The sequence below is a fragment of the Balaenoptera musculus genome, chromosome 19, assembly GCF_009873245.2.
Source record: "Balaenoptera musculus isolate JJ_BM4_2016_0621 chromosome 19, mBalMus1.pri.v3, whole genome shotgun sequence".
NCBI classification, from domain to species: Eukaryota; Metazoa; Chordata; class Mammalia; order Artiodactyla; family Balaenopteridae; genus Balaenoptera; species Balaenoptera musculus.
In genome coordinates this window covers 40,799,469-40,826,231 of record NC_045803.1, presented here as the reverse complement: position 1 = coordinate 40,826,231, position 26,763 = coordinate 40,799,469, and the positions used below count along the sequence as shown (strand labels likewise).

The 26,763-nt window shown below is 49.8% G+C and overlaps 1 protein-coding gene across 7 annotated transcripts in view; it reads left to right on the top strand.

Moving 5' to 3' along the window:
- The first annotated feature begins 7,079 nt into the window (after nucleotides 1-7,079).
- Nucleotides 7,080-26,763, top strand: part of TK2 (thymidine kinase 2) — a 34,112-nt gene continuing 14,428 nt past the window's right edge. For 5 of the 7 annotated variants that reach the window (XR_005017557.1, XR_005017558.1, XR_005017559.1 and 2 more), the window contains exons 1-6: nucleotides 7,080-7,245; nucleotides 8,174-8,211; nucleotides 14,155-14,229; nucleotides 16,344-16,397; nucleotides 18,722-18,811; nucleotides 20,812-20,885. Coding sequence is in view for 4 of the 7 variants with exons in the window: in XM_036834952.1 (XP_036690847.1) it covers nucleotides 7,131-7,245; nucleotides 8,174-8,211; nucleotides 14,155-14,229; nucleotides 16,344-16,397; nucleotides 18,722-18,811; nucleotides 20,812-20,885 (446 nt within the window). In the remaining 3 variants the exon portion in view is untranslated. Of the gene's footprint in view, nucleotides 7,246-7,882; nucleotides 7,990-8,173; nucleotides 8,212-14,154; nucleotides 14,230-16,343; nucleotides 16,398-18,721; nucleotides 18,812-20,811; nucleotides 20,886-26,763 lie in introns of those variants that run through there. The other 2 variants (XM_036834955.1, XM_036834953.1) reach the window with 2 other exon arrangements.

Genomic DNA, 26,763 nt, shown 5'->3' with positions numbered 1-26,763 from the left:
CACATCTGTTCCCTTGATCTTTTTCCACTAAATATCTCCTTTTCCCTCTCGTACCTTCAATCTCTCCTCCTCCACTAGTTCCTTTCCTCATCATCCTCTAAACATATCTAAGTTATCTTCTCTTAAAACACACATACCTTCCTTTCACCCTGCTCCCCACAGAAATTCCCATTTTCTACTTCTCCCTGTAATGCTTCTCAAAAAAGTCTGTATACTGGCTGCTATAATTCCTTATCATCCACTCATCACTCCTTAACTCTTAACAATCTGGAATCTGCTGTCAAATTTAAACTTAGAATGTTGCCATGAAAAATACTGAGGAGGAAAGTTGAAAACAAATTGTTGGAGAAAAACAATTCTCTAAAGAATCCTGTGAGGAAGAAAAGGAAAAAAAACCAAAAACCAAAAAACCCCAACAATTCTGATGCTTCGCCTTTTAGCACACTTCCTCTTATCTAAACATAATGCAATCAGAATTAACAAAAACTTAAGTGGAAAAAAAACCCCTTGAAGATTATTAATCTAATCCAATTTCCTCATTTCCAAATGAAGATACAGAAAACAGAAATGAAAAGTGACTTAAAGGAAAATATAAGCTGGTAGGTCCCTGGGAGTCTGTCAATGTCATGATGTTCTTAGGAGACACAGCTCTATCCAAAGTCTCTGTGTTCTTGGAGAATGGTTTTGTCAAGAGTCTTCCCTGGCTAGACTTTTATGATCAGTCTGTCAGCATCCACATTCTCTTTTTAACCTTAGATCTATATAGGCTACTTATTCATAATTCTTTCAATTACTTCACTACTGTAAAAGTAGCTTACCTTTAAACTTCTAAATTGGTCAGTTTGCTTACACAGTAAATGTAACTGTGTAAGCAGTAACAGTAAATATAACTAGTTACTAAATAACTCATTCTTTATAATTAATATAATTACGATCAGCAACATGTCATCTCAAATCACTTCATTTACTCTACTGAACCAAGGTCTTGAGTTCATGGGTTTATGAAATCAAGGGTCACTTTTTCAGTCCCCATCTTCTGTAACCTTGGAATTTGGCACTGGTGATTAATCCATTTTCTTAATTCCCATGATTTCAGTCACACTGGGTTCTCCCCTAATCCATACTAACAGCTCATATCTTTCCTAACTCCTGGCCTTTGTTTTCAGTTAGCTTTTAAATATTCCACTAATACCTCAAACATTCCTTCACCACTCTATGTAGACTGCTTTTGCCAAGATCATCAATGATTGCAAAATTACTAAATTTAACAAACATTTTTCAATCCTTATCCTACTGGCCCCCCATGACTTATTTGCCATTGGCTTTTTCCTACTTTTCTACTCCTTGGCTCCCATGTCACCTTTTCTAGTTCTTATACCTCTGAAACTATTCTCTCGGTGGGCTTTCCTTTTACCCATCTCTTTAAAATGATGGCATTCCTTTAGATTCTGTCCACAACCTGGGTCTCTGTCCCAGGTCTATCCTCAACATCTCACACATAAATAGCCATTTAGAATCTTTAATTCACCGTGTGCAAAACTGTCACCTTGCCCCTTCCTCCTGTATTCACTATCTTAATTGGTGATATGACCATCTATCTTTTCACCTGCCCCTGGAAACCTAAGATCACTGCTCCAACTTACTCCTCACAACTGACCAATCAGCAGGTCCTGCTGACTTAATGCCTAAGCGTTTTGGGAATCCACTTTGTCCCTAAATCTACTGCCCTTCAGTATCTTTTCCTTGAATTACCATGGCAAAGATACTACAGTAAAATTTCTGAAATAAAAATGTGTGCAATTCTTCACCTATTTAAAACCCTTCAATGGCTCCCCATGGTTTTTAGAATAGAGCCTACCTTCACCACGGTATTCAAAGTCTTCCATGACTCAGCTCCTGTCTACTTATCTAGCAGAGTTGTTCACAATTTATCCACAGGATAATTCCAATGTTCAATTCTCAGTCCTCATCTTGAACTATCATCAGTATTTGACACAGTTGATCATTCCATCGAGAAAGTTTTCATTCGGCTTCTAGGACACCATACTTTTAGTTTCTCCTACCTCCCTAATTGTGCTTTCTCATTCTTCTTTGCTGGTTCCTCCTCCTCTCCCCAATCTCTTAAAGTTGAAGTGTTCTGGGGCTCCATCCATGGTCCTCTTCTCCACTCTATGTACACTCATCTCTCGATGATCTCATCAGTCTTGTGACTTTAAATACTTCTATTTCTGCAGTGCCAATCTCGCTCCTAAAATCCAGTCTTGTATATTCCAAATGCCTGTTCAGTATTGCCACTTGGATATCTAATAGACATCTCTAAAGTGAAATCCAAAATTGAACTTCTGATCCTCTGCCTACATTGACTTCACCCACAGGCTTTCAGTGGATGGCAACTCCATTCTTCTAGCTGCTCAGGCCAAAAACTTTGGAGTGATGTTGGACTCCTCTCTCTCTCACACCGCATCTGGTTCAGCAGCAAATCTTGTTGGGGTTACTTTCAAAATATATCCGAAGTGTGATCATTTCTTATAGCCTACTCCGCTAACAGCCTGGTCTGAGCCACTATCTGCTAACAGCCTCGTCTGAGCCACTATCATCTCTTGCCCAGATTACTGCAATAGCCCCAACTCATCTCCTTTTTTTCCACCCTTGCCTCTTCAGGAATCCTCCTGTCCCCACCAGCCCCCACCTCCCAATCTATTGTCAACATATTAGCTGGTGTAGTTTTTATTTATTTATTTATTTTTTGGCTGTGTTGGGTCTTCGTTTCTGTGCGAGGGCTTTCTCTAGTTGCGGCAAGCGGGGGCCACTCTTCATCGCGGTGCACGGGCCTCTCTCTATCGCGGCCTCTCTTGTTGCGGAGCACAGGCTCCAGACGCGCAGGCTCAGTAGTTGTGGCTCACGGGCCCAGTTGCTCCGCGGCATGTGGGATCTTCCCAGACCAGGGCTCGAACCCGTGTCCCCTGCATTGGCAGGCAGATTCTCAACCACTGCACCACCAGGGAAGCCCCTGGTGTAGTTTTTAAAAATGTTAGATCATATACAACTTTACTCAAAACCTTCTTCATCTCCCACTGTGTCCCTATGTCAGTCCACTCCCGCTATACTGGTTTCCTTGCTTTTCCTTGAACCCTTCAGGTACATTCCTGCCATAGGGCCATTGTACTGGATTTTCCTTTGCCTAAAACACTCTTCCTTCAGATATTCATAGCTTAACTCCCTCATCTCACTCAGCACTTTGCTCAGAAGTCACCTCAACAAGGCCTAACTTGACCATTCTATTCCTGCAATCTTCCTCTCCAACCCTACCTTCCCTTACACTCTCTTACTTGGCTTTAGTTTTCTCTTGTTCCACAGCACTTACCCCCTTCTAGAATACTACACCATTTATTTATTGTGTTTATTGTTTGTCTTCCCTGCCCTCCCACCCCAATATGTAAACTCCATGTGGACAGGCATCTTTGCTTTGTCCCCTGATATCTCCCAAGAGCCTGGAACAGTGCCTGGCACATGGCAGGCTTTCAATAAATATCTGTTGGCTGAAAAAAATAAGGCAAAACTCAACTTCTTATGGTTTGCTACATAAATCATGCTGTTTTTTTTTTTTTTTTTTTTTGCCTCCACGCCTTTGCTCAGGTGGCTGTCCCTTACACCCTGCCCAATGTCCCCCTAGGAAGTTTCCTGACACCTCCTTGGTTAGATGCCTCACTCTGTGCTCTAACTTCATCCTGTCACACATCACAGCTATCTGCTTGTGTGCCTCTCTCTGACTAAACTAAAGGACTCCATAGTCAGGGACTTTTGTCTTGGGTGTCTTTGTTGTTTCAAGTCCTAACTCAGGGCTGAGAATACATTAAATATTCAAAATTTTGTTGAGAGAATTAATATATCAAAAATGAAACCTTTCTGGAGACTATCAAACCAGAAATAGAGGAATGATAAATGTGTTTCATTCACACTATAGAATACTTTGAAGCATATACCAATGATAAGAAAGATTTATAATTATATTTTTTTAAAATGGAAACTTTCTCACAAAATCCCATTTCTCCTCCAGTGTTCCAAAGCTTTCAGTACCTGGCATAAAACCCCAGACCCTCAGGTCACTTCTTTACTGATTATTTACTCCCAACCCAAGGTAATTTCTCCATTTTTTGAACTCCAGAGTAGTTTTCTAAACTTCTTTTATGCATTCTGACTTGCATTATGTCATAGTTATTTCTCAGAATCACAGACTTTGGTGTGAGAAGGACCTTGCATGCAGTTTGTTCTGCCCACTCACCTGAAGCTGAAGTTGCCATCACAACATGCTAAGTGCTCATCTGTGCCTGCTACCTTTTCTGTCTGGGAATGTACTGCCTTCCCAAGTGGCCACTTAATTTTGGCAACTTTCCCAATAAAAAAAATTCTTCCTCATAATAAGCAGGACTGTTTCCCTGTAACCTTTAACTTTCCACCTCCTCTCCTTATATGTCACCTCTTTAAATTTTAAGAATTATTTTTTTCCTTCCCCTTTTCTCTTCTTGAATTCCTTCAACATATTCTCTTATGATAATTTCCACTTCTCTAACTAGCCGGGTCGCCTTCCTCCAAATGACGATTCATTCTCTCCCAACCTCTGCCAGAACTTGCTGCAATGCTCCTGGCATGTCTGACACCCCAGGAACCAGGAGTTCCATCGTCCTTGCTCTGGACTATATCAGCCTTGAGCTCACTCACATAAAAACTACTGAGCTCTAGCAGGTAAACACAGCATCCACTGAAACCCCTCAGTGCTTTTGTTTTTGTTTTTGTTTTTAATCTTGTTGGCATCTGAGTGGTACAACTGCAGCTGCCTCCCCTGGTAACCTGGGTACCTGGTTTGTGGGTCCAAGTGTGGGCCATTCATGTAGGTGTGCGGATTTTGCTTTATGAGTGGGTCCGTAAAGCCCCTGATGGGGGAGGACAGCACCCTATTTCTCGTCTTCTACCCCCAGGGTGCAGAGCGAAATGCCTTGCCTCTAGGAAGGCCTTGACAGAGGTTCAACAAGGTTGAAAGAGAGGACAGGGCATCGGCTTCGTACTTTGCAGCCCTACCTCCCTGCGGGGGAGCGTGCTGGGACACTGTCCCTCACCCCGAGACCCCGCCCTCACCAGCCGCAGCATCTTCACGTGGCCTTTCACGCTGAAGCAGAAGGGGCGGTGCTTCGGTTTCAGCTTCACCGTCAGCATCTCGCCTGCAGACCCAGCAGCAGCACTTCTCCGTCAGTTCCCCTCCTCAGAGGATCGCTCTGCCAGGCCTTGCGCCGCAGCTGCAACGGCCACTGGGGCCTCGAGCCGCCCTTGAAGGCGTCCCGCCTTCGCGGCGCGCATGCGCAGGTCACCTCGGTCCGCACTTGGGTGCACGCGGCAGCCACCCCGACCCTGTCCGCCGCCACCTACTGGTGGCCCCCGCTATGCGGAAAGCCAGGGTTCTCGCGCAGCGTTTCCTCAGACCTAGAGGGAAGCCAAGCAGGCCAGCTTCTCCCCACCCCCTAGTTGTCTGTCCAGTGGGAACGTTGGTTGTGCCTTTGTTAAAAGATAAATTGAGGCATATTAAAAATTTTAAGATTTTATTTGAGCAAAAATGGATGCAAATCGGGTGGCATCTGAACTTGAATCCGGCCTCTGTACCCTGCCACCGAATTAATCTCGGAGACAGAGTTTTGGGTGAAGTAGAAAAGTTTTATTGCTTTGCCAGGCAAAGGGGGCCATAGCGCGCTAATGCCCTCAAAACTGTGTGTCCCAACTTGGAGAGGTTAGTCAGAAGGTTTACAGTAATTGTTCAAAGAGGGCGTGATCAGCTCCTGGACATTCTTCTGATTGGTTGGTGGTGAGGTAAGTGGGAGTCAGCATCATTAACCTTCTGGTTCCAAGGTGTCTGGGGTCTGCGTGCTTGTGGGCAGCATACCGTCCTTAACCATTGACTTCTCCCATCTGATGGGGGTTTCCGTATCTGCAAAACAGCTCAAAGATATTGTCGTGTATATCGCTTGATGGGGAGCCAGGACCTTGCCCCAAGTCTGCACTATTGTTTCTCTCTCTCTTCTTTTTTTATTGTTTCTCTTGACTGTTTGTTTCTCCTTTGTCTTGCATCCCCTTCCTTCCCTAATTAGCAGCTGCTTGAATATGCCAGATGGAATTTAGGGAAGGTCATAGGCTGAATGAAGCCTATTTCCTGTAATCAAAGAGATGGGGCACATAGAAAGGCTTTTGTGCCCAGGAGCCCCACAGGATCCTGCTCAGTATCACACCCAATCTAACATAGAAAGGAGCTCTGAAGAGCTGTACAAAATGGAAGACTTTTATAGGCAGAAGAGAGCGAGAACAAGGAAGTTGGTTATTGCAAGGTTACTTTTCTTTAGGGGATGGCAGGGGGTCTATCAGGCAGGTCACCTAACTAGTGCTGATCAGACGAAGCCTGATTGACTGGAGAGCCAAAACTATAATTAAGTCTTGGTTTGGTGAGTGGGGTTTAGCATAAGCGACTCCATTTGGGGCCTGTTGTCTTTTTTTTTTTTTTTTTTAATAACTTCCTGAGGGATCTAATATATTTACAGTCCAGACCCTGGAAATGTCAAAGTTCAGAGGAAAGAGTGCTGGCTGTGAAGCAAGATAGATGAGCATGAATTCCAGCTCCACCCCTTAATGAATGTTTCTGATCACTTTTTACGAGTTACCTAAGTTTCCAAGGATCAGCTCAGCCCGGAGAATGGGATTGACAATATCCACCTATATGGTTGTTGGGAAGAATAAATGACACCTTGCGTTACAGGTGCCTGGATACAACAGATGCTCAATTAACTAATCTCCAATAGTTAATTAACCAATCAGTCGCTGGTGTTATTGGCCACCCATGCCCCGAGTCTTGCCAAATCATGGGTTCATTCTGCCAGCGTCTCGTTGGCGGGAAGATTTCCAGGCTGCAAAGGGCGAACCCCTCACCCTCTCCGAGAGAGGGTGAAATGAGACGGGGTCTCTTTAAGAGCCGGCAGGGCGGGGCGGGCGCGGGGCTGGAGGCGGAGCGCGGAGGCGGGCCCAGTCGCTGGGCCGCGCTCGCGCCGAAGTGCGCCGCAAGGAAGGTCGGGTCCGTTGGATTCGCCAGCGGGGCAATGCTGCTGCGGCCGCTGCGGAGCTGGGCTTCCCGGGCGCTGCGCCGCGACAGGCCCCGGAGCCCCGCCTCCAGCCCGGGGTCGCTAGGGGCGCAGCGTTGGGCCTGGCCTCGGGGTAACGCGTCTCTCAGTTCCCCTCGCTGGCGTCCCGGAGGCGGCCCTCAGTCCCACTCCGCGGCCTCAGCTCGCGGAACCAGCCTGAACCCGAAACCCCTTCTCCGAGGCGCCGGGATTTCCTCGGGCGGCCTGGGGGGAGGGGCGGGGCGGTCGCTGGCTAGTGTCCGAGACGCCAGCTGGCAGGGAGCGGGTGGGGCCTTGGGGCTCCGGGCCCAACTCTTGTCCCGAGCTGGGGAGCCCTCTAAAGAGCGGAAAGAACCCCCCTCCCCCAAGGTTCCTGGGCCCATTCTTTTGGCCTTGGGGGAGATGCGGGCGAGCGGTGGGTGGGTTAGGCTCGGTGCGCTCCTTCTCCCGCTGGGAGTTGAGACCCTCCCCTTCAGAAGTGAGAGCCCCTGTTGTGGCCAAGTTCTGGCGTTCTTTGGCCTCGGGGTGTTCAGTGGCACCTGAGAACCCCTGTGGGGTGGGTGGGCCGCGATGTCAGCCCCGGGCCTGCAGGAGAAGCCTGAGTCCTGTGCTGAAACCCACCCCTGGGTTTCAGTGGCTCGCCCGCCAACCCCTCTTACCCCGGAGCTACGAGTGGAGGTCACTCTGCGTTTTAACTAGCTGGACACCCATCAGTGAGGATCATAAATATAAAATGTGTGGAAAACGGAAAGCAGAATATACTAAGTGACCAAAGCTGAGCACAATTGGGGCCCTGACGTGCCAACAGGACCCCGGCGGCAGTTTCAGTGTCACACAGGTAGATAGCAGTGGTGGGCCTGCCTCCGTCCACATAGGGAGGGTCCCAGGTGTCACTGGAAAACGTTTTTAGGCCAGGGAGCAAGCATAAAAATTACTGTTTTTGTCGTGGTTTAGAAAATTAGGACAAAGAAGAGTGAGCTATTTAAAACTAAGTTAAAAAATTGATTTCCTTTCTTTTCTAGATAAAGATAGAGAAAATGAAAAAGAGAAAAAATCAGTGGTAAGTCTCCCTCTTATGTGCACTCTTTCCAGTGTAGGATTATATATGTGTAATACACACACACGCATAATACACACATGTTTTGATGAGGGGAGTGAAGGAATATGTGCACATAGTTAAAAAAACAAATACAAGAGGATTTCCAGGGATAAGGAAGTCTGTCTCCACTCCTGGGCCCCGGACTCCTTCCCCAGAGACCACCTCTGTAACCAGTTTCTGTTAATGTCCTTCCTGAGAATCTACACAGGTGGGAGAATACATGTATTCATAGCCTTTAGGTGGATTTGGACTATTAGCTTGATGAATGATTACAAGGGGATTTGAAGAGTGGAAGTTTAGTTTGACTGGGTTAGTGGGTGGCAGCCTGGCTGTGAGGGCAGGTCTGCTGACCGCTGCCCCCAGAATACCAATGCTGAGACTGGTGGGTGGGGGAGGGATAACAGAGAATTCATGGGGGTCCACAGACAAGGGTTCCACCAGTGCAGTGACTTTGAGGTGCTACCTCTGGGGTGGGACTGTGGCTGGTGTGAGGTTGAAGGTCAAAGGAGGGTCAAACTGGACATGCCCATGGAATGTTTAAGACTTTAGCTGGCTGTGGTGGGGAGCAGTATTTCGGTCACCGTTGATCCAGAGGCTCAGTTCCTTAAGGGAGCTGGAAGTTGGTAGATATGGCTGGAAAGGGATTTGCTTGGAGGGTGTGGTCAGGAGTACCTTGGCTGGGATATGCAGAAGGCGGAAGGTGTGGGGAGGCCCCTTGGGGTATTTGGGGTGATGGAGAGGGCCTGGGAAGGAGTGAAGTCACACGGAGAGGACTGGTGATGAAATGCTTGAGATTTATGGAAGTTTGTTGAAACTAGACGTGGGGTGGGGTATGGCATAGGCATCATAGCAGAGGGAAGGGGTTGGTAAGTTGAGCTGGATGGGAATTGATGCAGTATTGTACTATTAATTATTGAGCTAGCATTGTTGTGAGCCGGCCCTGTCCTAGGTGCTTTCTGGGTGTGGTCTGTTATCCTCCATACACACAGTAGGTGGTCCATGGGAAGTGGTGTGGAGCCTGCATTCAGGCCCAGGGCTGCTCTTAGTCATTCAAATCCTCTGAGTTCCTTTGTGGACCTGGGGACCTGGGAATCCAACAGCCCCTGTTAGTGAGCCTGTGGTTGGATGGGGGGGATGGCAGTGAATAGGACAATGGTGGATCTAGAACAGGGAGTAGGGGCAGGGCTTCTAGAGGATGATGACTGAGGGGAGACTTGAGGCCTCCTGGGAGAAGGAGGAGAGGGCGAGGCAGGAGTGTTGGAGCAGAGGGAACTGCAGGGGTAAGTCACAGAGGGATGAGAGACTGAGGCTTGTGGCCAGTCCCAGAGAGGTGGCTGGGGAGGGCCTGGGGGTCGGGAAGCAGGACCGGAGACAGATCCCAGCGCCCAGAGCCACTGAAAGACTTTACCAGCTGTGATCTGGTTTGCGTCTCAGGAAGAGGTGGTGGACCATGGATAGGGGATGAGGGACCTGGCTGGGCTGGACTGGAGGGGGAGAGGCCAGCAGGGAGGCTGCTCCCACAAGGAGGGTTAGAGACCTTAACTAGGGGCCAAGGAGACAGGCCAGGTTCTGCAGGTGAGTAGGAAGCGGGGCCCAGAGGTATTGCTGAGTTGCTGGGTGAGGAGAGAAGACATCCAGGGCCTTGAGGGTGTCTGGGTGGATGGTGCAGCCTTTCCTGAGGACAGGAACGGGAAGAGAAGCCATATGTGGGTGTTGGGGGGTGATAAATTGAGGTGCCCATGGGACGTCCCATGGGATTGGACAGGACAGGGAATATCTGGGCTGAGCTGCAGCTGCGAAGTGAGTCACCGCCACAGAATTACAAAATAAATTCCAAAGTCGGGTTAAAAAGAAGTGACTAATGTTTTCAGGTGAACAAAGTCTGAACAGACATTTCCTGAGTGGATTTGTTAATGGCTAATAAACATAAGAAAGTGCTCAACCTCCCTAACAGAGAAAGAATGCTTTGGGAGATGGAGTGATGAAAGCTGTGGATCAAACCTCATACCTGGGTTCCAGTCCCAGCTCTGCTCTTTAGTAGAGGTGGATAAGTCCTTAACCTCTTAGAGCCTCAGTTTCCCCATCTGTGCAAATATTCGTAGCTGTGACTGTTGTGAGGATCAATGTGACAATGTTTGCAAAGTACAGAACCCACAGGGGCTAATTTTATAGACATTATTATTATTAACAATGAAATTAATGAAGATTTAGGATGGGATATGCCCAGTATTGGCACAGTATGGTAATAGGCTCACTCTCATCCTTCTAAAAGGGGTGTGAATTGGGTCAGCATTTTAGAGAGTAATTTGGCATCATGCATCAACAGCTATAAAAACTCACTTATCCTTTGATGCAGTGATTATATTTCTAGAAGTCTATTGAAGGGATAATCAGAGCCAATGACAAGGATTTATGTACAGGAATGTTCACCACAGCACAACTTATCATATCAAAAAAATGGGTGTCACAACACAGTTTTATAATAAAATAAAAGTAACTGGACAGAATGTAACATCCAACAGTAGGGATTTCAATAATTCATGGTATATCTTATATGATGGAATATTATTCAGCCATTTAAAATCATGTTTTTGAAAAATATTTAATGACATAGGAAGGTACTCAGTATGTAAGAGATGAAAAAGAAAAGAATAAAAAAATATAAAGTATGATCCAAATGAAATAATAACTGTTCATAGGGGAAAGAAAGGAAAGAAATTGTCAGTCTGGTTAAGGGAAAGTTGGGAAGTCATAACAGTGGGTGTGTATGAGGGAGAGGGAGAGAGAATTTGGGGGGTGAGGGTGGAAAGTCAGATTCTCTTAGTTCTTTGAATGTTAGATAAACTGTGTTCCTTTTTTAAAAAAAAATGGCTTTATTGAGTTATGATTTACATACCCCCAAATTCACTTAATTTTAAGTTTACAATTTAATGATTTTTTTAGTAAATTTATAGAGTTGTACAACATCACAGTCTAATTTTAGAACATTTCCATCATTCAGAAAAGAAACCTCGTGCCCATTTGCAGTCACTCCCCCAGATCCAGGCAACCACTACTCTGCTTCCTGTCTCTATGGATTTGCCTTTTCTGGATATTTCCTGTAAAATGGAATCATATAGTATTTGGTCTTTGTGTCTAGCTTTTTTCACTTTGCGAAATGTTTTTGAGCTGCACCCACGTTGTAGCATGTATCAGCACTTCATTTCTTTTTATTGCCAAATAGCGATACTATAGTGTTCCGTTTTGTGCACGTACCCCACTTTGTTGGCCATTTGGACAAGTTTCCTTTTTATGGCAGATTTCTCAGGGTCTTTAATAGGACAATATATATTTTGATTCTTCCAGTGGGGGCTTTGGGGCTCTAACCTATTTGCCTCTGGAAAGTTTGGTTCTGATTAAACATTTAAATGATGGTTATCTCTGGAATTATGAGTGATTTTTATTATCTTCTTTTAGTTCTCCGTATTTCTTACTGTGAGAATGCTTAAAGTCTATTTTCAGAAAAGATGAGATGTTATTATTTAAAAATAAGGATAGATGGTGCATCACAGCATCAGTTATAATCATGGGACGTTTGAATCAAGGCCTAATAGCAGAGTGGTGGGCCTGGCTGGCCATGTGCTCCCATGGCATGGTGGACATCTTTTCTTGTAATTGCCTCTTACTTTCCTCCCCATCTTCACACTCATGAACTCAGTGGGTGCTGGGACTGGCTCCTGAATCCACATTGCCTGGCACATGCAAGGCCTTCAGTGAGCAGTTGAAAGACTCTCAAAGATGAGAAATGTATAGAGAAAACAATACTTGCCTGAAATATACCAAAATGTAGTGATGTTTATCTCCCAGTGGTGGGATTATGGGCAGTATTTTCTGCTTTATGATTTTCTCAATTTTTTTCATTGGGCGTGCACTCCTCTTATAATGTTTTCAGACATCACTTTAAAAAAAAGTTAAAGACTTCCTTTGCTTGACTCCTCTTTCTTCCCTCCATGACAGGGGAACTTGGTGAGATTCTCCATGCCTTGCCTGGTCTAACGAGAAAACCAGTTGGTAATCCAAGGCCCTAGATTTACCAACTTTCAGGATTTCGTGGTAGGAATAGGAACACATAGTTTTGGAAGAATGTCTCATCTGAACAACACGTTCCTTGCAATGAACAGGAAAGAAACAGTCTGTGCAGAATGATGTCTAGGTTGAGCTCTTTTTAAATATCTAGGAAAAGTTGTTTCCTTTAAAGAACAACAATAAAAATAAAATCCACTGGTGCCCTGATGGGATCTCCCTTTTGCACACTCACTGTGTTTTCTTGTGCTGAAGGAGTAAGCTGACAGGGAGCCCGGGTTGGAGGGCCAGGCCTCTGTTGGAACTGCGATTGTCCGTCCAGCTCTCCTAGGTAGCCGTTAGGATCAAGGCAGGAGGAAATCTTCACAGCCAACTGAGAGAGAGTTCAGTTGCTGGGGAGAGTTTGTAGAGGTGGGGCAAGGTGAGACAGCCCACTGTGCCCCTGTATTTTATGCAGGGTGTGACTGAGGCTCCACTGGGGTCATGAGAAGGGAGTTGCCAGGCCTAGGTGTGAATTCCAGCTCTTTCCCCCGCCAGCCATGGCACTTGGGGCAAGTCACTTAAGTGGCTCACGTTTCTCTGTGGGTGCTTCCAACCTGGGTGTAAAGGTCACTGTGCAGCAGGACAGGTCCCCTCTGGCTGTGTGTACCCCATGGGACATGTAATATGTGTTGTCAAGGGCAAGTTTGTCTTCTCACATATGTGGAACTGCCCATTTCCTCTCGTGATCTGATGGAACCAAAGCCATTTGGCCCGTGTCACCAGCAGTCCTGGCTGAGCAGCGTCTTGTCAGAATTGCTGGGCAGCAGGTTCAAGGGTCCCAACCCAGAGTCTGATTCAGAGGGTCTGGGTGCTCTGCTGGTGCTTCTGGAGCAGGGTGTCTGTGGACCAGTCATTGAGAAACCCTGCCATGGGTCCGTGGTACTCAGCTTCCTCCATGTTGAAATCACCTGGAGAGCTTTCCAAGGTACTGAGGCCTGAGTCCCACCCTGAGATCATGCCAGAATTGGCCTGGGTTGTGGCTTCCTTGTGTGGATTCTTAAAAGTTCCCAGGTGATTGTAGCACATGAGTAAGACTGAGAACCACAGCTTCAGTTGCTTTCTTTCCCTGCAGTGGGTACTTGTAGGAGGCTCCTTGTCTTTCTTGTGGGTAGACTTCTCCCACCAGTGCCAAGACAACCCCTTCCCCCCAGTACACTTAGTGTGAGCAGAGTGAACGTTCAAGCTCTACTCCTTGCCTTATGCCCTTCGAGAGCCTCATTTTTCTCTTCTGTGAAAATGTTAGAACCCGCTTCTCAGGTTCTGGCAAGGTTAAGTGCAGGATTGGTGTATGTTGCCCATCTTAGTCCTTTTCTCCTGTCCTCATACCTTCCAGTCCACGGCCAAGCATATTTTTCTGCACAGAGCGGTGCATTAGGTTCTAGGTAACGTACACGTGCTTCCCAACCTGAAAGCCATTAGGTTCTGGTGAAGGAGGCAGGACATTTAGGCCTAAAATCTAATAGTCTGAGGGGTTGAGCTAGGGAAGGGCAGAGCTAGCGCGGCCGAGGGCAAGCTGTGTGGGGTCTAGGGGTTGACCTAAGGGAGTGTCTGTCCCGGAGGGCAGTGGCCTGGTGGCCAGCAGTGGTGGGCCTGTAGCCTGCCACTGAGGGGAAAGATCGGGTGGTTGTTATTACTAACAACAGGACCCTGGGGGTTTTCTCCAGAGGGATTTTCGTGTACACACTGAAGTCTTGGGCTGAACCAGTTATGCTGTTCACCTGAGCCCTTCCCTAGACATTCTTCCTGGTATTCCCCCGGGCACTCGATTTCTGGTCCTAACATGCGTTTGTCTTTTGCTAGATCTGTGTCGAGGGCAATATTGCAAGTGGGAAGACGACGTGCCTGGAGTTCTTCTCCAACACAACTGACATCGAGGTACGGCTTCCACACCAGGTTTGAAGGAACCTGCAAAAGCTTGGTGCATTTATAAAGGGTGCAAACCAGACCTGCGCTATAGAAATGCTGCTGGGGGAGTGCGTCCTGTGTGAGAGGAGGGAGAGGCCCCTTGGAAGCTTGTGCCTGGTTTTCCCCCAGATTTTGCTCCACACACCCTTTTCCTTGGCTGATTTTGCTTTGTAACCTCTCGCTGTAATAAATCTTAGCTATGAGTATGACTATATGCTGTATCTGGTGAGTCCTCCCAGTGAATCCTCAGACCCGGGGAGGCGGGCGTCTTGGGGACTGACACACCTGTCCTGAGCTGTGTAACTCTCGCTGACACTTTAGAAGCACATGTATTCTCACTGAACACCTTGGAGCCAATGTGCAACAACAATACCATCAGCAAGGAGGGTGAACAGCTAATGAGGGTAATACTCTATGCCAGGCACTGTGTTGAGGCGTCGTTATATTATCTAATTGATTTCATTCTTACAGGAGTAGTCGCTATGAGACAGGTCCTGTTATTACTTCAGTTGCAGAGGAGGAAACTGAGGCTCAGTAAGGTGACATGGCTTGGCCAGGGTCGCACGGCTAGTGCATGTGGTGCCATGTCCCAGCCCAGGCTGTCTGCTGCAGGGGCCATGCCCTTGTTTGGCTCTATAGTATGCAGAGCTTTTTTGGCTTTAGGAAAACCACCCAGCCTTCAGATCTCAGCTCTGCTCTCTGACCTCCCCAGCTAGGTTACCCTCCATGGTGTAGGTCCTTCTGGCTCCTCTGTATCCTTATTTTGTACTACTTCTCGGGGTTTGAAAATATGTGTTGCTTTCTGTGATGACCTGATTAATGTCTGCTTCCCCGGTAAGTTTAAAGTTGAAAGCATGAAAGCAGGGCTGGGGTGGTTTTTCTCTTGCTGAATCCTTGGTACCTAGCGTGGCACCTGGCACAGTGGGTGCTCAGTATTTGTTGAGTGACAGTGCCACAGATGGGGCACAGGTCGAGGCCGCCTGTGTCCCAGCCTCGGGTGGGCCTGAGTGGTACAGCATATGCTACTCAGGGGACAGGACCAGAGTGCTGAAGACCCAGAAGAAGGAGAGGGAGGTTGGGAGGAGCAGGGAATGATTCACAGAGGAAGGGATATTTGAACTGGATTCTGAAGGATGTATAGGAGTTTTCCATGTAATGAAAGTTGAGGTGAAATGAGGTGAGGTGGGCATACTGGGCAGAACAACAGCATGAGCAAAGGCACAGAGGGGTAAAAGGTGGGGGGAGGTTACTCTTCAAGGGTCCCATGCAGTGCTTTCCTTTGGTCTCTTGTGCCCTGTGGCACCTACTCACATAGACTTGAAAGTCCCCAGAGGGATCCGGATATTCTCAAAATCTTGGCCCCAAGAGCGCCATTTACTTATTTATTTATCTTGGCTGTGCTGGGTCTTAGTTGTGGCATGCATGTGGGATCTAGTTCCCTGACCAGGGATCGATCCCGGACCCCCTGCATTGGGAGCGCAGAGTCTTACCCACTGGACCACCAGGGAAGTCCCAAGGGCACCATTTAAACCCTTTCCAGTACACACCTGCACAGCTTAGGGAGGCTACTAAAGAAACAGGACTCTTTGCCGTCATTGTGCCCAACACAGAGGTCAGAGGGAGGAAAGGGAGGCAGAGCACGCTGCCGAGGTCGCTGGAGAGCCCTCAGGCCGGAAGCTGGGTGCAGGCTGCAGCCTGAAGTGCAAGAAGCAGCCCCCCCCTTGGCTTCTCTCACCTCCCTGCCTTCCCGATGTGGTGGCAGTAAGGGGCGGGGTGGGACACATGAAGGGGGGGTTGGGAGAACCCACCTTGCCCCCGGGGAGCTCCCGCGGCAGCAGGAGAAGTGGCGTGTGCATATGCTTGTATACAGGGGTGGACAGAGTGGTTCTCAAGTCATTTCTCGAAGCTGCGCCTGGAGCCATGTCTACATGGAGTTGTGGCCTCGCAGGGAGGGTTGCTCCACTCTTTTGGCCCACCCTGGGTGCCCAAATCTTGACTCTCTCCCCCATCCCACCCCTAACATGAGCCTTCACAGAGCTCAGAACTGAGGAGCAGCAGCTCTCTGATGTTTTCTTTCCTGACAGGTGTTAACGGAGCCCGTGCCCAAGTGGAGAAACGTCCGAGGCCATAATCCTCTGGTGAGTGTGTTCTATGCGTGAACCGCCAGCTGCCCCCTAAGTGTGCAGGAACAGCGCTGCTGGTACCTGAGTCTGCACCCTGTCCAGACGCGTCCTTGCCCTTCACTGGGTGGTGGGGGAGAGGGAGGGGACAGAGGGAAAATGGCGGCATGTCGATGGTCTGAGGTCCAGGTGCTTTGAGGCCTGGCTGGGCATGTAAGGAGCCCAGGGACCTCCTGTCAGCTATCCCAAACTGTCCCAAGTGGTCGGCCCCAGCTACCGGGGGGCACGTCTCCTGCTGCTCATTCTTACCCCACCCTCTCCTAGAAGAAACCCAGGTCTCCTCAGGCCTAGCCCCCCAGGACCTGTCCCTAAGTAACTAGCTTCCTTGGTAAACGTCTGATTGGGGTTTGCACTTGGCAATGCCCAGGGGCTGCCTCAGGCTCACCCTGAAGCTACCAGTCTGCTTTCCCAAGGGTGGACCTAGCAAGTAGGGGCTGTAATGTGCCTGTGCCCCTCCCACCTCCTCCCCCGTTCAGAAGGCTCAGCTCTGGCTGCTTGAAAGAGGTGGGTGGAGTCTGGGTCCTGTAAGAGTGAGCTCAAGAAAGGGATGTTGGTTCTGGGCTCCTGTCCCATGATGGAGGAACGATTAGTTTCGTTTTTCAGGTAAGGAAACCGTGGCTGAAATAGGTTGCCCAAGGTCACACAGCTGGTAAATGACAGATCTAGGTTTGAACCTTGGACTAGGGGGAGCCTGTGCTGTCCCCTCATTTCTAGCAACACAACTGGCATCTCCTTGTGTGGTTCTTTAGACTCTGAGTTCTGCTAAGGGCAGGGAGTGTGTCTAATTTGGCTCACCGTTTTTTGCTAGAACATAGCACAGTGCTGAGCACTTAGTAGGTGCTTGTTCACTGCTTGATTCAGCCAGTATTCACTGCATGCCTGCCACGTGCCAGACACTATTCTAGACGCTGGGGCGGTGAGCACCTCGAAGCTTCTGCTCTGCTGGCCCTAATATCCCAGTGTGGGGAGGCAGAAGGCAATTAAAAAGTGTGTGATACGGCGGGTGGTGACAGGAGCCAAGAAGGCATCTAAAGCAGGTAAAAGGATATTATTTAAATAAGGCAAAACCTCTCAGAGCTTTTGAATAAAGAATCCCAGAGATGGGGAAAGAGTTTCACCTCTCAGCAAGGGGGAGAAGATGGAATGCCAGTCGTGGGCATAACAAGGAAGCTCAGAAACATTCCTGTCTTCTAGGAAACCGGGAGGAACCAGGGCTGGATCGTTATGTAAGACAACTAGAGTTGCAGACGTTAGGTGTTAGAGGTGACATTCACAGGACCCAGTCCCAGTCTCAGAAGTCTGAGTACCGTGGCACAAAGAGCATTGCCAATGACAGTTTTATAATAAAAAAAACAATAGAATTAGATATTTTTACACAAGTTTCCACTCTAGACAGAGGAGCAAGACTGATAGTTTTGTGAAAAGTCTCAGTTCATCACTTTATCTGAATCGGTTTTCTGATGCAGAAAGGTCTTTTTTTCTGCAGCTGTCAGGCAAGAGGGAGTGTTTCTCCTAACTTTTCTGAGATTCTTTCACCCGCAGTTAGGAGTTTGCAGTTTTCAATGCAGAGCACCGGAGTTTCATTAGTTAGCACCAAGAGAAAAAGAAGCAAAAATGTGGAAAAGAGCAGAATAGGATTATTAGCAAGTGGAACATGGAGCAGGAAGTATTTTGTATCTACAGGCAGTAGAGAGTGATTGGGGGGATGGATTCTGTTTTAGAGAGGATGGTTGGGAAGGCATCTCTGACAAAGTGACATTTGAGCAGAAACCTAAACAAAGCATGGGAGTGAGCAGCACAGGTATCTGGGGGAGAGTGTTCAGACAGAAGGCACAGCAGATGCAGAGGCCCTGAGGTGAAATCGCACTTGGGTGTTTGTGTAACGCTAAGGAGGCTCATGTGGTTGCAAGCTCACAGAGCCAAAGGAAGAATGGTTGGAGACAAGAGAAGATGGAAGTGATTGTCTAGGGCCCTGTGGGCCTTGGTAAGGGCTTTGGATTTCATTGTGAATGCAGTGGGAAGCCAGGGAGGGTCCTGAGCAGGGGAGTGACGATAACTGGCTCCTGTAGTGTAACAGGCTCCCTGGCTGCCAGATAGAGAGCAGGCTGCAGGGCTCAGGGAACATGATTGAATGCCTGAATGAATGCTCCCTGGGACTTTATGTAGGCTTCTGTTATAGCTGTTCCCAGGCTGTCCTGTAACTGCTCCAGTGTCTGTCTCTGTCCACTCTGTGACCGGGCTGGGAGTCCTACAGATACAGCACTGCATTCTCCCCTCTTTAGGGTCTGATGTACCAGGACGCCTGTCGATGGGGCCTCACGCTGCAGACATATGTGCAGCTTACCATGCTGGACCAGCACACTCGTCCTCAGGTACATTTCAGATGCTTGGTTTCAACCTTCTTAAACACAGTTTTCTTCAGATGAGTGGCGTGTGGTTGCCAGGAAGGGAAACCTCACAAGGAAGCCCCGCTGGGCCTTCAGAGCTGCTCAGCCTTCTCTGTCTCTGGGACCAAGGTCTCTGTTCCTACAGCTCTCTGAGGACCAGCCTCCAGTGGCCCCACCCACCAACCTCAGCTAGCCAAGAACTTGCTATGATGCCGTGTGAGCCCGAGTCTTCCTGACCCGACCGCTCCTGGGCTCGACTCCCTTTAACTCAGTTCTTCTCAAAGTGTGGTCCCTGGCCTAGGAGCGGCAGCGGCACCTGGAGGCTTGTTAGAAATGCACATTTTCTGGCCCCAGCCTGGACCTGCTGGATCAGAAATTCTGGGGTGAGGCCCAGCAATCTGGGTTTTATCACGCTCTCCAGGTGATTTTAACGCATCCCTTATTTGTTTGCAAATTTGTTTGCATGAGAACTGCTGATCTAACCTTCACAAGGCTTGTTTGCATTCTCAGTTCAGGTTCTTGAGAGAAAGAATCTGATTGGCTCAGCTTGGGTCAGGTGTCCAGCCCTGGTCCAGTCAGGTATTGGGGCAGGTCACAAACACGGCCACTTAGGCCCCTTCGATCAGCGGGGTGTGAGTAGGGGCAGAGTCTCTTAGAAGAAAGGCTGACTGAGAGATCCGGTTGGCACCTGTGGTTCAGAATGGCAAGTACAACCTAAGAGACTGGCTTTGGAGGCTCTCCTTGAAGGAGACAGGAGATCCATCGGCCAGTTTCTCTGACACAGCCATTCAGTGGTTTGATTCAAGGCTGGGCACTTGCAACCATAGCTATCATTCTTCTACAAATCTGTGTCTTTTAATATTAGAAAAAGATATGAGCAGAACTGTATGAATTTCTATCTCCCCAAAAATCTGTCTAAAAGATACATGTCAGAGTATGGTCTGAGGTTGTTGGCATGCACCCTACTTTTCCTGAGTGGGCACTCGATTGCAAATGTAAATTGTATCTAGTATATCTGAATATAATGGGCTGTATGTGTGTTCCTCTGTTTAAGGAAATCTGTCAGGAAGGAGGCAGAGAAAGAGAGATGGACAGACGAGGAAAGAGGAGAAGGAGAGAGGGATAAATGAGGAACTAGCAAAAGATGGGCAGCAGAGAGTCATAAGTAAGGAGAGGACTGAAAAATAGAAAAGAAGGCAGATGGACAGATAGACAAATAGGAGAGTCAGGAAATTCCTGGGTTATGGCTTTAGATCAGCCTCTGATTTGCTGGTCCAGGTCCCGTTGGGTGCTGTGGGCCAGGCTCAGTGAGAGCAGTGTTTGCCCACTTGGTGTCAAGAGTAAGAGCACCTCCAGCTTCCCAATGGGACACTGTGGACAAAGGGAAAGGCCTTCTGTGGAGGGTGTGTGCATGCTGGCAGAGAGGGGCCACGTCAGTGTCGTCCTCCCTTTTCCTGGGCACAGCCCTTTCCAGTTTTCAAAACAGTGATCCCCAGCCAGCCCTGTGAGGAGGCGGTGAAGTTGGCAGGCATGCTGGTGGGGTTCCATAAAGCCACAGCCCAGCCCTCTCGGAGCTCTGCCTCTGCTTAAGCAAATGCATCCTATTTAGGTCCATGATAATCACCACACTTTGTGCTTGCCACCACTTTCCCGGGGGGCACTTGGCAGTTTTTCTAGCACTTCCCCAAACCCACAGTCCAGTGGAGCCTCACCCCTCCTGTGAAGGAGGCTGCTGCTGACAGGCCCTCCACCCGGCCTTGCTGCACTGACCACTGAGCTTCAGGGTATGGTATGGGGAGGGTCCAGGGCCCAGGGAGCCTAACGTGGGACACACAGTTCTCTGGTGTCCACCTCCCTCTCCTGAGGCTTCTCAATTCTTGTATTCAGCATAGACCGTAGGCAGGGGGAGCAACAGGCATTCTTCAAGGCTTCCTGACCCCTTCCTCTTTGCCTGAGTTAGTGAATCACTTTTTGTTTTCTTGTAGACATTGCCTGTACGGTTGATGGAGCGGTCGATTCACAGCGCAAGATACGTTTTTGTAGAAAACTTGTATAGAAGGTACCGTAGTTTGCACAATCGATAATTTATTAAACCATTAAATTTTTAGAAATGAAATTGGAACTTATTTATCGAATTGACACATACTGAGTACCTACTGTGTTGCCACAGTAACACTGTGTAACAACCAACCACGAAACCTCAGTGACAGACAGCTCTGCGCGCTGATGGCTCGGCCGTCCAGGACGGTCGGCCCGGCGGCTCTGCTGACCTTGGCTGGCTCAGTGATATGTCCAGGGGTTGTCTGGTCTAGGGTGGCCCGGTGAGGGTGACTGGGGTGACTCATCTCTCATCTGCTTGCTGATCTTCCTCCTGGGACTGGCAAGCTGGCCTGGGCATTCACGTCTCATGGCGATGGCAGATCGAAAGCACCGTAAAGTTCTTTTTCAGGTCTCTGCTTCATGTTCGCTAACATCCATTGGCCAAAGCAGGTCACACCAGCCCACCCCAGTCTGAGAGGGGGCAGGGCCCTGTGGGTTACACGGCAAAGTGGGAGGAGACAGGGAGGGGTGAAGATTCAGAGCGACTAGAGCAATCAGTCCAGCAGTGTGCATGATACTTGTTGTGGTTTCACTCACAGCTGTCTTCTGCCCTCACGGGAGCAGACTCTCACACAGACCTAGCTGGGGGGGCTTCTGGTGGCCCTCAGAGGTGTGGGGTCCTCCACTCCTGCGCTCAGTTGACTGCTGATGTTTGGGGGTCTTGGGGAATGGCCTGCAGCTTCTTCTCTGCATCTCCCTTCTTGGTGGCTTTGAGCTTCACTCCCTCACAGAGCTGGTCCTGATATCTGCCTTCCACTCTACACCCTGGCTCCCTGTTCCCTCCCATCTGCAGCTGTGGTCCCAGCCTCCCTGTCTAGGTGGGTTGAGCCTCTCATTCTTTTTTTTCCTTTTCTTTTCTTTATTTATTTTTGGCTGTGTTGGGTCTTCGCTGCTGTGCGCGGACTTTCTCTAGTTGTGGCGAGCGGGGGCTACTCTTAGTTGCGGTGCGCAGGCTTCTCATTGCAGTGGCTTCTCTTTGTTGTGGAGCACCGGCTCTGGGGCGCACGGGCTTTAGTAGTTGTGGCTCGCGGGCTCTAGAACTCAGGCTCAGTAGTTGTGACGCACGGGCTTAGTTGCTCCGTGGCACGTGGGATCTTCCCGGACCAGGGCTCAAACCCACATTCCCTGCGTTGGCAGGTGGATTCTTAACCACTGCGCCACCAGGGAAGCCCCTCTTGTTATTCTTAATTACTTCTTTCTGTTGGTTTTCTTCGTGGTATTCAAGACAACTTCTAATTAGATTGAACCATATGAAATTGTTAACACTTGACCAATTTTGACCTGCAAAAATGGCAGTTTTATGTGGTTTAACTTAGTATCTATTTACTTGTTTGTCTATTGCATGTCCCACCAACTGGACCATAAGCTCCTTGAAGGCAAGGGAGCACGTCTGGTTTGCTGGCCTAGCTGGTACCCAGCACAGAGCTGGCACCTGGGTGATACTTGTTAGCTATTGCTGGGTGTCAGGACCTGTGGCTGGTCTTTGGTCTCCAGCCCAACTTGTCCCCCAGCTGTTTCACACCCCTTCCTCTGAGGGTGCCACAAAAAGGCTTCTCCCTGGGTCCTGAGCTGCCAAGGATCGTGCCCTAGAGCCTGTGTGGTCCCAGGGTGAGAGCCTCTGCCCCCACCCACTCCAAGCATCCCCAGTGCTATGGGGTCAGGGTTGGCAGCCAGGGCAAGTCCTGACTGTAGCTTTGTCCTTTGACCTCAGAACTTTCTTGTGGGCTCTACCCTTCCAGCAGGCAGCATTCCTGATGCTGGAGCCCCATCCGCACCTGGCTGCCTGCGTGTCTAGTGGGGCTGGCGTGCCCACTGCTAGGTTTACACAGCCCTTCGCCCTCCCTTGCTCCTGCTCATTAGTGCCTCTGCCACGGGGAGGACGGTCAGAGGAGAGGAGAGAGGAGGACGAGGGAACCCCTCCGGTGTTCATTTACTGCGGACCCCAGCAGTGGGTGGGATTCCCTGTGACCCTCGCGTAGCTGGGCTGTCTCTGTTTGCTAATTGCAGTCAGCCTGGCTAGTTCTGTGTGGCAGCCAGTGGCTCTTTTTGAAGAGGGTGACCTGGAATGGAATGACCAGAAGTCAAGGGGAGAGAGTGGAGGGTGGACTTCAGTGCACCTCAGTTCCATCCTGGCTCTGGAGGCATTGTGAACACACCCAGGTTCCTGAACCTCTCTGAGCCCTTCTGCTCTCTGATTCTGTTGTCCGTCTCTGGAAAGCCTTTGGAGTGGTTGCCTGGTTAAGGTTTGTGTCCCTTGCCCACATTGGTCTGCACGAAATTTGCCAGTTGAACCCCCTCCCCCCACAGGCTGCCTAACGTCTGGTGAGCTTGCCCAGGAGCTGCTTGTGTTGCTGGTCCTGGGCGCAGTTTTAAATTTTAGCTGATGTCCCGGGCTTTGGTTCCTCACACCCATGGTCCTTCATCTCAGCACTTCTGATGGGTGGTTCTCTGTTCCCTGACCTCCGTGGCTGTGGTCCAGGTGATGGGGCCTTGATGGGGCCTTGCCCTGGGCTGTTTGGTGGGTAGGGAAAGGCTGTAGCTTTTCATTTTTTGAGCTCTTTTCCTTCATATTTACACCTCCCCCTGGCCCTCCCAGAATGCCTGGCATCTGTGGGTAGGATTTCTGTGGGACAGTGAACCACAGAAGAAATTCACAGCGTCCTTGTTTCTGTTCCCAGGACCTAATTGTTTTAAGTTCACACAGCCTCCAGAGGGCATGGATTTCCTTGAAGATCTTGTTGGAGCCTCGAGACTGATCTCTGGTATCACTTGATGGAGCCCAAAGGCTGTGGGTTGGCCCGAGGGATCACTGTGGCACCCTGGGGGGCCAGGCCATCCGCCACTTTGGTTTCAGGGAAATGGGAGAAGGCAGTGGTCCTCAAACCCTTTCGCTGAAGTCTCCAAAGGCAGAGAAACGCTCACCCAGGCGGCCGCTTCCCTGCAGGTTTTCCCAGCCTGTGTACCCGAAGCAGCCGGCTAACTAACTGGAAATTTCTTTGAAGACTTCTCTTCGAAGTCTTTGCATTCTATCCCATAACTTATCCTTGTGATTGTAACGACTGGTGTGCTCAGGACGTGGCTGGGAGTCCCCCTCACTCAGCCACACTCCCCAGAGAGCCCGAGTTTGGGCGGCAGAGATCCAAGGGCAGGGGCAACAAGAGGCACCTTCCCAGTGCAGGCCATGCACTTGTGGGACTGGTCCAGCTTATCTGAGAGTAGGCACGGCTCATGCGGTTGAGGGGCAGGCCAGGGACCCGTGGGCAGGAGCTACAGTTATTGTCCTTCCGTTTGAACCCTCAAGGCAGCACTGAGATGGGCACTGTTGACCGTGTTTGGCAGATCAGGAACCACGTGGGGTCCGAAGGCCTTGCTCCTTCCTGGTTGGGCAGGAAACTGACCGGGGGGCTGACCTGCACACTGCTATGTGGGGCAGCAGTGAAGGAGGAAGTGGTGAGGCATCTAGATTTCTCTCTTTAAGGCCAGAGGCTTCAGGCCCCAGGGGAGCCCCCAGTGTGCTGGCTCTGGGGGACCAGGCCTCTGCCCCTTTCCACCCAGGCCCTACACTCAGCTTCTCCCACAGACTCCGTGCATCTTGTTAATGCACCCATGCTGCTTCCGGGGTGGGGCCCGAGAGCCTGCATTTCTAGCAGACAAGCACCCTAGGTAGCTATCATCCTGCTGGTTGGCGTCACACTTGGAGGGGCAGCCTCCGAAGAAGGCAGCAGCCAGGTGGCCCGCAAGGGGCCCTCTGTGCCAATCATGGTCCTTTCCCCTGGGAGTTTTGCCCCGTGGCTTCCTTGGGGCCTCACCTGGGCCTTAGGGGTCGTTGAAAGCAACACCTGCGGGCTGTCTTTGTGGGGGGCAGCGGGGCAGGTGGCCAGCCAGAGTGAAAGTTCTTCATGGAGCAGGATTTCCTCAGCTTCCTGCACCACCTGCAGTTTCTTCATTTCACATTTGTGGCTTCAGATTTTGGTTGTTGGGGGTTTTGTTGTATTACCTTTGTTTTCAGGGTCTCTGGGTGTATTCCTAGGTCAGGAGTGAGGCAGCTGTAGGCCAAAGGTTTTCTTTTTGGAGGCACAGTAAACAGCATTTCTAGCCAGAGCTAAAGAAGTGACAAGTGGGAGGAAGGGAAGGATGTGGGCTTTCTTCTTGGTCACTTTCGTTAGAAACCCAGCTTCTCTCCATGCAATGGGCCTTCCACAGTGAAGTGGTGCTGCAAAAGTAGATGTTTCCATGCCCCCCAAATACAGATTACCATCATTTTGAGCCTAAACCAAATGATGCCTAGAACTGGGTTTGGCTGGATCCTTTGCTCATACCCAGAATAGGATGTTCTGGTTCCCACCCGTGGAAGTTCAGCTGGGTACTGGGAACCACAAGACGGCTTGTGTGGGCTGTCAGCTCTTGCCTGGGAGCTTGTGTGGGGACAGCCCTTACACAAGGCGGGGGTGCACGGCCACTGCCCCTTCAGCCTTGGGGTTGGTCCTTTTCTCTTTCACGGCAGCCCTTGCAGCCTTGGCTTGGAATCTGGAGGGACTGGGATGGAAGGAAGTACGGTAGGCATGGCCTTGCTGTCTGCAGTTGCAGGCTCGGGTGCCCAGAAAAGCCCACATTCTGCAGTTCTGCATCCCCCAAAGCCAAATTTCTGGAAGGGCTTTCTTGCCTTCTGGGCCTCGGACAAGTGAGGAGCTCCTCCAGGGAGAGACCCGCCTCTTTTGCCCCCATCCTCACCCCAGCGAGTTTGGGGTGGGCAGAACATACATGCAATTATGCCACCAGGGGTTAATTGCCAACAAGGAAGATTCTGGTTCCACAGTCTCCTTGAAGACTTAAAGAACCTGAAGAACTTCTGAGGTGTGGGCGCTGTGCTGGAATGAACAGCTGAAGGTGGCGAGAAAGACTCAGGCAGCTAAAGCGGCCACGCAGGCCACTGTGTGGCCTGACCCTGGGGGCTAGTTGAACACACAGGTTTTACAGGATCGCCTGATTGGTGTTTTCTAAGAGCAGAAGGAAGGGAATTGCATGGGGCCCAGCTGGGGAAGTGACACACTGACTCACCTGGGGCTGCCGGTGGCGGACATCCATTAAGACCCTGTGTTTGGAACAACAGGCGGGTCTGCCTACTGCCCTGATTGGCCCTGGGGACTCACTGCCTGGGTCATGGGCCTGCGAGCGGTGGCTTTCCTCAGGCTGAGGCTAGAGAGACACTGGACGGGCCCAGGGGCAGCCTCCTCAGCTGACAGATGGGGCAGGTGGGGTTGGGGCACGTGGTGCAGCCAGGAGCATATGGGTTTGGGGGCCGCCGAGAGCCAGGCTTCAGTCCCTGGCTCAGAGCTGGGCTGAGCTTCTCTGGGCCTCAGTTTTCCTCATCTATAAGTTGGGGCTAAAATTGACCTCACAAGGTCTTGTGAGAAACAAAAGAAAGTCATGTGTACAAGGAGGCTGGCATTTGAGTGTGTGATTTCTGTTTTAACCCATGCTCTCTGGGCCTCAGGGGGAAGGCGGCAGCAAACTGTGCCAAACAAAACAGCAGGATTCGTGTGGACCCATGATCTCAGTTTTGCCCCCCTAGGATAAGGGGAAGGCACCGTGAAACCCCCTCAGTCCACCGTTGGTGGGTCTGCAGAGAGGTGCTGCCCTCTGTGTGTTCTGTGGAAATAAAAGCAGTGCCTTGGTGGTGGTGCTGGGTGCCCCATTCTCGAGGCAGACACAGGAGGAGCAGGGCAGATTCCCAGGAGGAAAACTGCAGATACAGATAAAACAGCGCCCGCTGCCTGACATCCCTCAGAATCATGGAAGGCAGCTTCCGTTTCCTCACTCCGCTCAGCCGGTGGCCA